Genomic DNA, 12300 nt, shown 5'->3' on the forward strand with positions numbered 1-12300 from the left:
TTCCAGGAAAACAAAACCAAGGTAACAGAGCAAAATAAATAAATAACAATTTCATTGTAACATGTTTAAGCAGTTCCTGATAAAAAGCATAAGTTGTTTATGATGTTAAATACTTACAAAACATAATTTCACAGTACTCATTCATCCAGGTTCCTCATCTCAGTAGAATAAGTAAAAAACAAAACAAACAACAACAAAAAACCCAAGAAAAATAATAATGATCAAGAATGCCAGGAAATATGCTATACTACATGGAATCCATTATGATGCACCACTTCAGAACTGACTCAGGGACATCTATTGACTAGAGTGCCATCTAGAGTTCAGATACTAAGACTATCCTGTTTTTGCAATTAACATCTATGCGAGAGAGACGACAGCACCTCTGGCCTACTCTGAAGTTGTGTTTTGCTAAACATGGAAAAGGACTGCTGCCTCCACGAAGTACAAGCCAAAATTCCAGTTAATTCCTCTGGTCTTCACCCAACTCATTCACTCTTTCTGATGAAGGCTTTGGTCTATTATCTGCTTAAAGCAATCAATACACACAAAAACAGTGAGCATCCAGTATTTAAAGCCAATGTAAACCAAACCACTGTAATCAATAACTTCCCAAAACCATTTGGGAACATTTCATACCCATGAGCATAACAAACGGTGCACTTCCAAATGGAGGGATTCAGGCAGACACGGCATTCAGAGCACACTCGATGACTACACCCATTGCACACTGCTCCTCTGTTCAGCAGCAATCCAAGGGATTTCTGGCAGCGAGCACAAGACCTCTCCTGGTATTCATGGTTTACATTTCTTGCCCCTTTCCATCGAAGCTGGTGCAGCTGCATTTTCAGTTTCCTAATCGTCCAGATCAAAAAGGAAAGAAGGGAAGAAAAAAAAAAAAAAGAAAAGCAACAATGCAAGTTACCAGCTGATGATCTGGTTGCACGATGTCACTACTGGTCAGAGATATTTCCACATACAATCACAAAGGTGCATATGGAATAAAAGCCTAATATAAATGGGGTTCTGTTCAACTTTACCCACTCAGGACAGGGCACTGAAATGATGTGTACAGGTGATCTCATTCTCATGCACAGAAAATTTAGAGTAAACTGTGCTCCCTTCCAATGACATTTACTGATGGTATCATGACGACGGTTGTTATTATATAAAGATTACTTGACTAGGAGAATCAAATCTTCTATCAAATAACAGCAACAAATGCATCTACTGAAGGTTAAACAAAAACCACATCTGACTTAAACATCTAAACTCTCCCTTCCGTAACACGTAACAAGAGACAAGATCTGTTTTCAATTGTTAGCTACATCACCAATAGTTGCCAATGACATTCTGATCAATTCAGATGTTTAATAAAAACTTCACTTTTCATAATCATTTAACAAATCCAATTATACTTACATAAACATTTGCTGAAAACAAAGTTAAAGTGTCTATAATTTATTAAGAGACTAAAACCTTCTAACTATCCAATACAAATACCATGTTTTACATGAGGAAGCAACATGGCAAAGCAAGCTACAAGGAAATCCTTACACAATCCCTAATACAAAACAAATGAATTGCTGAAGGATTATCTTTTATTACTGGGATACTTGTATAGTGTGAAATAATTACATAGAATCCTTTTTCTAACCAATGACACCTATTGACGTCCACTGAGAAAGTACAGTGCTCTTGTTATCTATTATAAAGGAGAAGGAGCAGTGATGGATTCAGCCCAGCAAGGAGGTATCTGACAATCCTTAATTTCAGTCTTGGCTCAACAGAGGTTAAATTAGCCAGCCATAGATCTGAATGCGTTCTGCATTATCAGGGCTACACAGGCATATGTTGGAACATGATAATAAGAATGTCATAAAGCCTTCACTGAGGAAGAAATAGAGGCACCAGCTGAACTGTCTGTGAATGTTAAGTAAAGTTCACCAAGTAGATTATTCCCTGAATGGTATTTGCTCATCTTTAATGTAGTCAATAATGTGATAAATCCAAGAGGCTCCAGTTAACTCCTATTTTTCCCACAGAATTAAAACTTACTAGCTAACAAGAAACAAAAGGAATACATTGGGAATGACAGCAAAGAGGAAAAAAAAAGCATTCCTGAGAAAGAAAAAGAACAAAAATACACAAAAAGAGGAAAGGTAAATACCTTACTCTTTCTTCCTCTGTTTTTCTCACCATCTGGTCACGGTACAGGACTTCCAGAACAGCCTCTCGCTCCAATTCCTTAAGGAAGTTTAGATTAAATTCACAGGCCATCTTCCCCAAACTTCACAACCCCTGACTTAATGCTCTACCACATCCAAAACAATGGATACTACATTAGAGAATATACTGGGGCTCTTAAGAGATCTGAGTGTTTATCAAGTGTTGTCTGTCTTCTCACTGCATTGGTGATAGGTTTTGCTGCATCATGCTCTTGTGCTCTTACAGAAAAAAAATAACTGCATCTGTCTTCACACAAGGCATCATTTAAGTGTCTCTGCTACCCAGGGAATATGAACAGCAGGGTCACAGCAGCCTTGACTTTTTCACATCTAAGAACTTGCTCTTTGCAGAGTGGTTCCAGAGAGCTTGCGGTGAGGTCCCAGGTATGGCTTTAACTGCCACCAAGTGGAGGGAGAATTCACTGACAGCCACCATAAAGGATCTGGAAGAATGGTTTGCTTCACTTGGTCTTGTAGATTTGGAATTGCAGGACCTAGAGAGAAAAAATAATGTTTTATTATCCCTTCTTCCCACTTCTTCAAGTGATTTCCATAGTATTTGAGTGATAACTTCCGGAGAACACATTTTGCTATACTCAAAACCTGAACAAATTCAGATACCTGAGAGATTTTAGGACAGCCTCACTCTTCAGAAAGCCCCAACATAACACATTCTGCTATGAATCTCCACATTTTTCCACGCAGTCAGTGCAAAACAACCAATAAAGAAGCCCAAGTTAGTTTTCAGCTCAGGCCCCATGACAGGGCAAGTCATATTGGTTGAGACAAATCCTCCTTTCTAATCTCATTTTACTAAACAGACAAAATAACACAAGCCTATGAGGAAGATGGGAAAGACCCTTTAAGAGTAATTTCTATCAATAACCTGACTTCTGTTAAGCCTAGATAAGGCATTTTTCACACAATAACGAAATTATCTTTGTTAATACACACAAACACTGGAATGTTAAGATACATATTTTTTTGTAGCTCAGTGCACCAACCATTTTGGCACCAAACATGGTATTAATGCACAAATATATGAGAAGTCTAAAAATAAAAACAGATTCACAAATGTATTTTGGACACATTCTCTGACCTTCATTTCTGCAAAACTCCCACCTAACTATTATACAATTCCAATGTAGCAAAGTAGAGAAAGTCATTCTTCAATCCAGTTTAGCTAACAAACGATATTACCGTTTAGTGCATGTTATAGCAAATATAAGTGCATTCCTGTTACAAAACACCAAATACTAAAGATGCATATATGTGAAAACACGTCACGTGTTTCAAACGCCCCGTGAACTAAATACACAGATTTTCCATTGGGGCAGAAGGGGAAAACTTCACTGAAGCAGTTCGAGGTATTTCAGTGACACATTTCAGCTGAGAATCCAATCAAATGGAACATTATTTTAAAACGTTATGAGAGTTTTAAGGTCAAAAGAAAAGTCTTCAGCTGTCTGAGTGATAAAGAATTTTTGAAGTCCTGGGGAATTAGTTTACATACAGCTTGCCACAACTCAACTACGTAACTTCACACAAGCAAGAAACACAGGTGATAACTTCTACTGATAGAAACAGCACGCATCCCATTATTTTATATGTTTTTCCTGACATTCTTCAACAGACACCAAAAGGACAAAGCGTTTGGCAGGAGTGTTAATAAAGAAAAAAAGCTGGGCTTCCTGTGGAAACAAACGAGACAGAGATAGGCATAATCACATTTTATTTCCTTACCAACTGCAACTGCACAGGATATTACTCAGTTGAAACCTAAAAAGCAATTTTTTAACACGCTGTTTTCAAAGGTCCCTGTTGCCTTTGTCTGCTTTAATCTTTCACCTCAAGGATACAACCAAGGATTGACAGACACTTTGAGCCTTTGATGCTGTTTAAGTCAATACAATCTGGAAGAGCAGTCAGTACAAACTCAAGGAGCTCTGCATTATATAGGACAGTGAAACAGCCACTATAGCATCCAAAAGCTGGAATTCCTGGGAGTCCATAGAAAACCCCAAGGCTGACATATTTACAACATCATGAGAATATCCTGTGAAAACATCAGAATAAGCGTGAGAATTGATGACAGCCATTGGTAGGGGGAACATCAAATAAAACTACTCCAGTGATCTTAATGAAAATACACAAGTGCCTTACTGAGCTACTAAGAACACCCCCATGTGCAGCAGCTACTAGGAACAACCTCTGTTTTTATGAAAGCATAGAAATAGTCACTGCTTGGTATCCCTTCCAAACTCCTTAACAAAGGACCGACTCCTTCTCCATAGAAGAGCAGAAAGCTTTTATTTCAAGTCTACATTGAGAAATGGATTTCAAATGACACCCTTACAAAAGTAAAAATAACTAAGGGCACACAGAACCTTACATAGAGTCTCACAGAATATTTTTTAAGAACCATATTTTCAGCTGTTCAAGCCTACACAAATCCAAACAGCAGAAGGGAAAGAATAGTTTGGAGCCTTCCTTCTTTCCACACTGCCATTCCCACAGCTGTGCTCTCCAGGAGGAACAGCAAGATTCCTCACAAAGACTTACAACCTCAGTCCATTGGTCCATTCCACAAGCATCATCACTCACACCAGTTGGTCTATTGCTGTACTTCAAATTCCATTCAGTGATAGATCTTTTAAGCACTGAATCGCCTGCCAGCAGCAGAGATCATCTTGTGACACCAAAAAAGCAGAACAGATCGAATGCAGAGAGAAGTGCCAGGGGGCCCTGCAATTATTTTTTTTAATCTTTATGAAGATTTAACCTTAAGTAACCATTATGTTCCATCAGGTTCTTTGCGCTTTCAAAGATAATTCAAAACCTCACATGTTCATGGGGCCCTTTCTGAACAGAATTATCCTTGTGCCTCACAAGTGTCCTTAAACATTTCCAGGAAGCATTCAGGTTGGACGGAAAAACTCACCATCACTGTAAAAGAAGAGCTTTTCTAACACTGAAGCTGTTTGCACTAAATTTGCTTTTCAATAGCATTTGTTGCTTTTTCTGTGCAAGGAGGGTCATTACAGGAAAAAACAACTTAAAACCACCACAGATGCTCTACTTTCATATCTACCTATCAACTCCATCCATTTTACACAGTCAGCTAAGCTCACAAAACCAAGCACCCTCTGTGTAAAACCAAAAGTAACAGCAACCTGGTGAGTAAATGCCACAATACTTCTCCCCCTGCAGCAGAAAGACCGTGTATTTTCCCCCACACATCATTTTAAACAACGTATTTAAGAAAATTCAGCATCAGGCAGATTGTAGAACAACTTTTTGTTAATGCTGTGTCAGTCCAGCCATAAAGGAGATCAGAGAACCAGCATGATCACATCTTCAGAGAGGAAGGTGTGCACGCATAAAGTGCAACCTCAGAAGACGTTGCTTTTTTTCCTGTACAATCAAGATAAAACACTATGCAGCTGAAGCTTAATCAAAAGGCGTATGCAAGACAAGCTACAGTTTGCAAGGAGTATTTTATACAATTCTAAGCTCTCAAATGCTTGACCTGGCAAGCTACTTTCTCTCAGAGCAATTCTGCATTCATGTACTATTGATCTCCTTTCAGATTCCTCAGCATTAGCTAAATAAAGAGAACTAAGTAAGTGCAGTTAAAGTGATCTTCTTAAGCTAGATCCTTCACTGACCTAAGACAGTTGGATAATTTCATTAATTAACCCCAAAGGTAGATGTCTTACATCAGCAGCAGGGACACAGATCAAAGAGGCTCAGAATAAAGATAACCATCACAAAAGCTACTGGAACATTTGGCTATTTTACGTTTTGTAGATATCATACATTTATTCTTAATCAAGAACGCTACAAGTGTTATTTCACATAGCCTTGCAACAGTTCAATTTTCACATCCTTATATCAATGTATTAACTCATAGGTGTGCATACAACACATATTATTTCTTAGCAGACCTGTGTCTTGTGATTTTAATAATCCTACCTCAACAGTTAACGTAAAAAGACAATGTTTTAAGTTGCAATCGTGGCCCTTCCACAAAACCTTTACAGTCACAACAACATCATCTCAGTAAGTAAAAACACATTCCCTTGCGTAGTGTCATATAAAACAGTATAAAAAATGCTGTCCTTACCTTTCCAAGGGCCATCATAGGAAGATAGGCAGAAACAAACCGCTTTAAGAGATGAGTAGCACTCCTGCTATTTATTTACTTGTCTTCCCTGAAAGAAAACCAGTAGTTGCTCTCTGCCAAAATTAGACTAAAGTACATACAGAAGAGCATCCTCAAAACAGAAGCGATCAAAGAGCTCCAGCATTGTAACAGTCTCTGGTTTTGTCACCAGCAACAATCAATCAAAGAGAAGTTAGTCATCTTTCTAACATCAAAAAGAGACTTAGCACAACAGAACACAAAAGCTGACTGATAACAGCGAAACAGGCTTGGTCTCTAAGCCACACACAGGAAAAGAAGAAGTGTTGAGTTCTTCGTAATTTCTTTTTCTGATACCATAGATATGACAATACTACTAACTCCAGTGTCCCCAGAACTTGCACAGAAAACGCTGCTTGTCTCACCAGCAGTTTTCACTTCAAAAGGAAAAACTGAGCTCTGAATGGCAAAGCAATTCATAGAAACAAACAGCGAAAAGCAGACTTCAAAATAACTTAATAGAAACAGTGAAAAGCAAACTTCAAAATAATTTGTTTTTACAGATATAGGAAAAGCAGAAAATCAGCCTCCCTACAAGAAGTAAACCCAATTTAAGATAAAAAGCTAGAGTACTGTTTGGATTGGATAACTCAGTTTGCTCTATTACAGAAACAAGCAAGGAGCTTCCAAGTTGTATCTAATTTACTTACTTAGAAGTCTGGAAATTTGCCTGGAAAGCCCCTTCTTATAGACTAACTCTATCAGATAAATCATACACAGACTTTAGAAGCCCTTCGTGTCTTGGTGTTAGCAGAAATACTGGTTTTAGACAAAATTAAATCAAGCACTGCAGTTCTACTCAGGTGGCAAAATGAATCCACCTGCAATCTTGTAAACATTTGGTAAGTTCAAGTATTTCCACTTGTGCACATCGAGCCTAACCATGTTCATCTGTATTGCTCAAGAGACGGCAACAGCTAGCAAGGCACAGAGCTGATTCAAACAAAGAAGGCATTATCACCCGAGCCTTCATTTGGGGCAAAATTTTAACTATATGAAATAAACCATGGAGTGTAACTACAGTCAGTAGGAAGCTCATTAAGCCAGGCTGGAGGAATAAAGCCATGAAGCCACACCAGAGGCCTACATCAATACACCTACCAAAGCAAGGCAAAAATAATGATCGAAACTGCTCTTGGAGACTTCCACTGAGGAGGACTTTGTAACCCACCCTAGGAAACTCTTTCATGCTTTGTTATCCCCACTGCTGGATCGCTGCTGGCCGAGAGGAGGAGGTTGGGCTCATCCTGCGATGCTGGTCAGAAGCAGCAGGAGATGGGGTCTGACCGAGGGTTTGGGATACAGAGCAGAGGACACGGCTGGGGCAATGTGGATGCCCCATCCCTGGAGGCATTCAAGGCCAGGCTGCACTGGGCAGCCTGGTCTGGTGGTTGGCAACCCTGCACATAGCAGGGGGTTGAAACCAGATGATCATTGTGGTCCTCTTCAACCCAGGCCATTCTATGACTCCGTGAGTCATACTATTCTACATGATCTCTCGGACCAGTCTCGAACGCCACCCACCCGCTCCGAGCACGAACACCGGAAAAGTTTCCACCTCCCCCCCCCAAAAATCCCTCGCGCGGTCGCTATGGAAACCGCGCCCCCTAGAGGTGCCAGCAGCAGCCCAGCCGTTCCGTGCTGCTGACGCAGCGCTCCCCGTTGCTACGCGCCTGACACAGCGCGCCGCACAACCCGGAGTAGTGCGCATGCGCACTGCCGGCAGGTCGCCTGACTGCGCGACTTTCAAGCACGAACCGGCGCCGGGTGCGCAGGCGCAGAGCGGACCGGCGCAGTGAGGGCGAGTGGGAAGCGGCCGCGCATGCGCAGTGCGAGGCGCGTGGTGGAGACCGGGGCGGTGCCGACGGGGTTGTTACGGTGCGAGGGGCTGCGGCGGGACGATGGACGACTTCCAGGCGGGGGAGGAGGTAACGCCCGTGGGCAGGGTGGCCTTGGGGTTGCCCTGGCGTTTTCTTCCAGGAGGCTGCCGGCCCGCGGAGGGTCTCGCGTTCACCCTTCAGAGCGCCCTGGGCCGCTGGGAGCCCCCGGCCCTGGGCTGGGAATGGGCGATGCCGGCGGCGTCTGCGTGCCGGGCGGCGGCTGTTGGAGGGCAGGAGCAGGGCTCGTTGCTGTGAGCAGGGCCTGCGGTACTGCTGCGGAGGGACCGTGTTCGGAGCTTGACCGCTGGCCGCCTTGTCCGCTGTGACTCGGGCAGACAATAGCAAAGCAGCCGGAGAGACGGAGGTGTGTCGGATTGCCGCTGCTTTTTCCCGGTTGCTGCGCTGCGCAGGTCGGGGTGCCCCATCCCTGGAGGTTTATCTCCACCTCCTGGAGCTTGCGAGGAGGCTGAAGGCAGCAGGGAATGCACACACTAGATTGCCCTTCCGCTTTCCAGGAGGCGGTTTTCTTTATATCACCGGCTGAAATTGTCATGACAGCTTCTCCTTGAGCTGCGAATCGATGCTGGGTCTGCATCAGCGCTCTGAAGATGTCGGTCTCATTCAGCTGTGAGCCGTGTCTGCACACTGAGGCTGTCTGCTGCCCATTCTGTGAGCTGCAGACATTAATGCCTACTGCCAAATGAGTTTCCATGCGGGCAGAAATGCTGTATGCGTTATTTTATAAAGCTTTCAAATTGCAATCTGGGAGCTTTAGCTCAGTGTCAATGTTAGTTCATCTGTCGCTTTTGATTACTTTGCTAGCAGTGTTCCCTTGCCTGGGTTCAGGGAGTAACTATGAGCTATGCCAGACTCTGCATCTGGCTCGCAAGGAACCTGACAAGCATAAATTAAGCTCCTAGCGTGCAGTTTCTTAAGGACATTTGAACTGTGTGTGTAGAAGTGTGTGTGCACTGATGATGTACAATTCTGTTTTCTTTTTAGACATCTTTTGTCGTCGACGAAGTCAGTAACATCATTAAAGAGGTAAGCTAACGTTCTCACTTTGGTGTGGAGATAGACTACGCTGTGTGCTAAAAAGCGCTCAAGGAAATCTGTTACCTGGAATTCTGTTACACGAGTTAGGCTGTTATGGAGGCACAGGTAATCATGGATTAATTTAGCCGTTGGAAATGACACCTCGGCTTAGTTGTGATCCATATGACAACTTCAAAAGACAAGGCATATAATTTTATATAATTCTTTCTGGTTGCATCGTATCACTAATTAGAATCTCTGGGAGGATGTGATATGTTAAAGCCCGTCAGACAGATATTATGTTTCATTAACATACAACACTTCATATAGATTGTGTGCATGTTACTTTTGAGATGCTTTTCCTCCAGATTCAGTAGTTTGTTTGAAATGATTGAACTAATTCTTGTTGCTAAGGAACTAATTCTTGTTGCTAAGAAGAGGTTTGTTTTCGGTGTCCAGTTCCTCTTGCAGAGTAGGCGGGCCTGTAAAGTGGGTGGGCATGCTCTGCTAGGCACTCCTGTCTCCTTTGAATCTGAAGTACTTTTGTAGTTACTTCTTGAACAGCTTCTGCCAGAAAAACGTAGTGATGAAAAACATGCAGCTTTAAGACACTGCTAAAACTCCATTAAAGGAGAAGCTTTCCTCATCAGTAAACCAGATTGTTGGACTAACAGCGTCTGCTCTGTTAGCAACCAAAAATTACACGAGCCTTTTGTTTTGATTTTGGTCCCTGTTCCCAAAAATGACTGCTGAAAACTCCATACGTTATTTCTACAGAATAGTATCTGTGAATGAGCTGCTCTTCTGTGCATTTTCTCAGTCTCTTCAGGACTGCTTAAATGCGAGACCCTTCTCATAACTCAGGCTGGAGCAGGAATTGCTGGGATAGGAATTACTAATGAAGAATAAAGATAGCACAAAATGAAAAGGAGGAAGGAATATACAATTATAACTTCCGTGTCTGCCTCAAACTCTGAATTGCAAGTTCTGCAGCGTTTTAAAACACTTCCAACAATCCTGAATAGTATTTAGGTTTACTTCTGTCCTCAGTGTTCCACGTTCAGATGAGTTAATGGGATCTTTGTAGACTGACAGCAATGTAACTTACGCGTTTGTTGCCCACAGGCCATAGAAAGTGCAATAGGTGGCAATGCCTACCAGCACAGCAAGGTGAACCAGTGGACAACAAGTGTGGTGGAACAATCTCTAAGCCAACTCACCAAGCTGGGGAAACCTTTCAAGTATATTGGTGAGCTTAACTTTCTGTTTTCCAATAACGGTGGCACCTTGACACACACTGATGAAATTTAACAAGACACAGTTGAGCAGGATCTGTCTGTTTAGTACTTGTAAGCATGCACGCCTGTTTGTATGTGTGTGTGTATGTGTGCTGTAACAAGCATAAATGTTGCTAAATATCAATGATAGCAATACATTAATAAAAGCTTCTCTGCTGACAAACAGTGACCTGTGTGATTATGCAAAAGAATGGCGCTGGGCTACACACAGCAAGCTCTTGCTTCTGGGACAACTCCAGTGATGGTAAGGAGCTACACTGCTGGATGCTTCAGTTTGCAACTTTAATACTAATCCTCCTGAAACTAAGCAGCATAGATTTTTATTTTATTTTATTTTAGTAATGGGTGCTGCTGTAGTTTTGGAGTAATAGCATAGTTTTGTATTTTTCCACATCGCTGTGATAATGACTGATAAATGGTAACGTGGGATGCTTAGCTGTTGCAAAAGCTTCATTCGTAAGGTTCTTAATAAGCAAATAAACATGCATATAGAAGCATGCATTTTAATATTCAAGTCACTGTAACTTTCTTCTGTCTCTGAAAGCTCTGTTTTGTATTTGTAGGAACCTGCACTGTGAGATGGGAGAATAAGACTATGTACTGTATTGTCAGTGCCTTTGGACTCGCAATATGATTGCCTTGGGATCAGTTGTACTTCAGTTCTTTTCTACTCCGGCGACACTCGATTCCATCTCTGCTCAAACTGTGAATGCACTGAACAACTTCCAATTTTAAATGTACTTTTTCTGTAACGTTTCTCAAATGTGAAAACATGCTGTTACATGGTTTGTGTTTGTATTTTCAGTATTGTACTGGTGTTGCCACGCTGTCTTAAATCTTCAAGAACTTCTCTTTAAGGTGCTAATACTGAAATTTGCTGCAGCGTAAGCGTTTTCTCTAGGTTTCTTTTTTTAAAACCAAATTAAATAAGACACAGACTTTCACACTTTGTACTCTTGGTTAGCATTAAATTATTGAAATTCATAACCAGTGGTGTGACTCATTTAAACTTCAGCCTGTTGGAATTTCTTAAGAGTTCCAAATCTGTTACCTTTCTAAACTCTATTAATACAGTTTAGATACATACCCAGACTACACCTCACTTCAACGTATTCCAAGAAAATGAGGCACCTCTTATAGGAAAGTTTGGGACCTGTTTCATCTGCTTATCCAGCACTTAAGGCAGAGAAAAGCAACAGATCAATGTCTCTATTTTAAAAAAAGGCAAGTTGTTAGTATTCTAGAAGCGCTTAGCAAGCTATATGTAAGAAATCACTTGCCGATGCATTCAGTTACTGTGTTAAGTCTAGAAGGTTTAGCAGGAAGCTAGAGCAAGACTTATTTTTCTGATCAAAAAGACAATGAGTTCTGATACACTACCAGTTTCAGACTGCCTCTCTGAACTACAACGCTGCTGGCAAACGTGCTGCCTTGTCACCACTTTGTAGATTAGGAAGATAGTTTGCTAATTAAGAAAACGTGAGTGATAGGCACTTCCTTACGGTTAGGAAGCTGTATGAAATGTTTCAAAGTCTGTCAACTCGGACTGTCTGCAAACAAACCACCACCAAAATTCCCTGGTTAATGTGAGCAAACACAGCCTCCAATCCACATAACCTAGTTTGAATACTCATAAAACACACACAAAGTGAAAA

General features: G+C 41.5%; 2 protein-coding genes across 2 annotated transcripts in view; one reads left to right on the forward strand and one right to left on the reverse strand.

Moving 5' to 3' along the window:
- Positions 1-7982, reverse strand: part of SYTL3 (synaptotagmin like 3) — a 30195-nt gene extending 22213 nt beyond the window's left edge. The window contains exons 1-4 of the mRNA XM_072332667.1: positions 7604-7982; positions 6355-6442; positions 2171-2722; positions 640-855 (exon numbers count right to left, since the gene is read on the reverse strand). Of these exons, the coding sequence (XP_072188768.1) occupies positions 640-855; positions 2171-2280 (326 nt within the window). The 5' untranslated portion in view covers positions 2281-2722; positions 6355-6442; positions 7604-7982. The remainder of the gene's footprint in view (positions 1-639; positions 856-2170; positions 2723-6354; positions 6443-7603) is intronic.
- A 243-nt stretch (positions 7983-8225) lies between these two features.
- On the forward strand, positions 8226-11630 carry DYNLT1 (dynein light chain Tctex-type 1). Its single transcript, XM_072332443.1, has 5 exons — positions 8226-8360; positions 9315-9356; positions 10473-10596; positions 10812-10889; positions 11209-11630. Exons 1-5 carry the CDS (start codon positions 8334-8336, stop codon positions 11277-11279), a joined length of 342 nt encoding a protein of 113 aa, XP_072188544.1. The 5' UTR covers positions 8226-8333; the 3' UTR covers positions 11280-11630.
- Positions 11631-12300: the final 670 nt, after the last annotated feature.

The sequence above is a fragment of the Excalfactoria chinensis genome, chromosome 3 (genome assembly GCF_039878825.1).
Source record: "Excalfactoria chinensis isolate bCotChi1 chromosome 3, bCotChi1.hap2, whole genome shotgun sequence".
NCBI classification, from domain to species: domain Eukaryota; kingdom Metazoa; phylum Chordata; class Aves; order Galliformes; family Phasianidae; genus Excalfactoria; species Excalfactoria chinensis.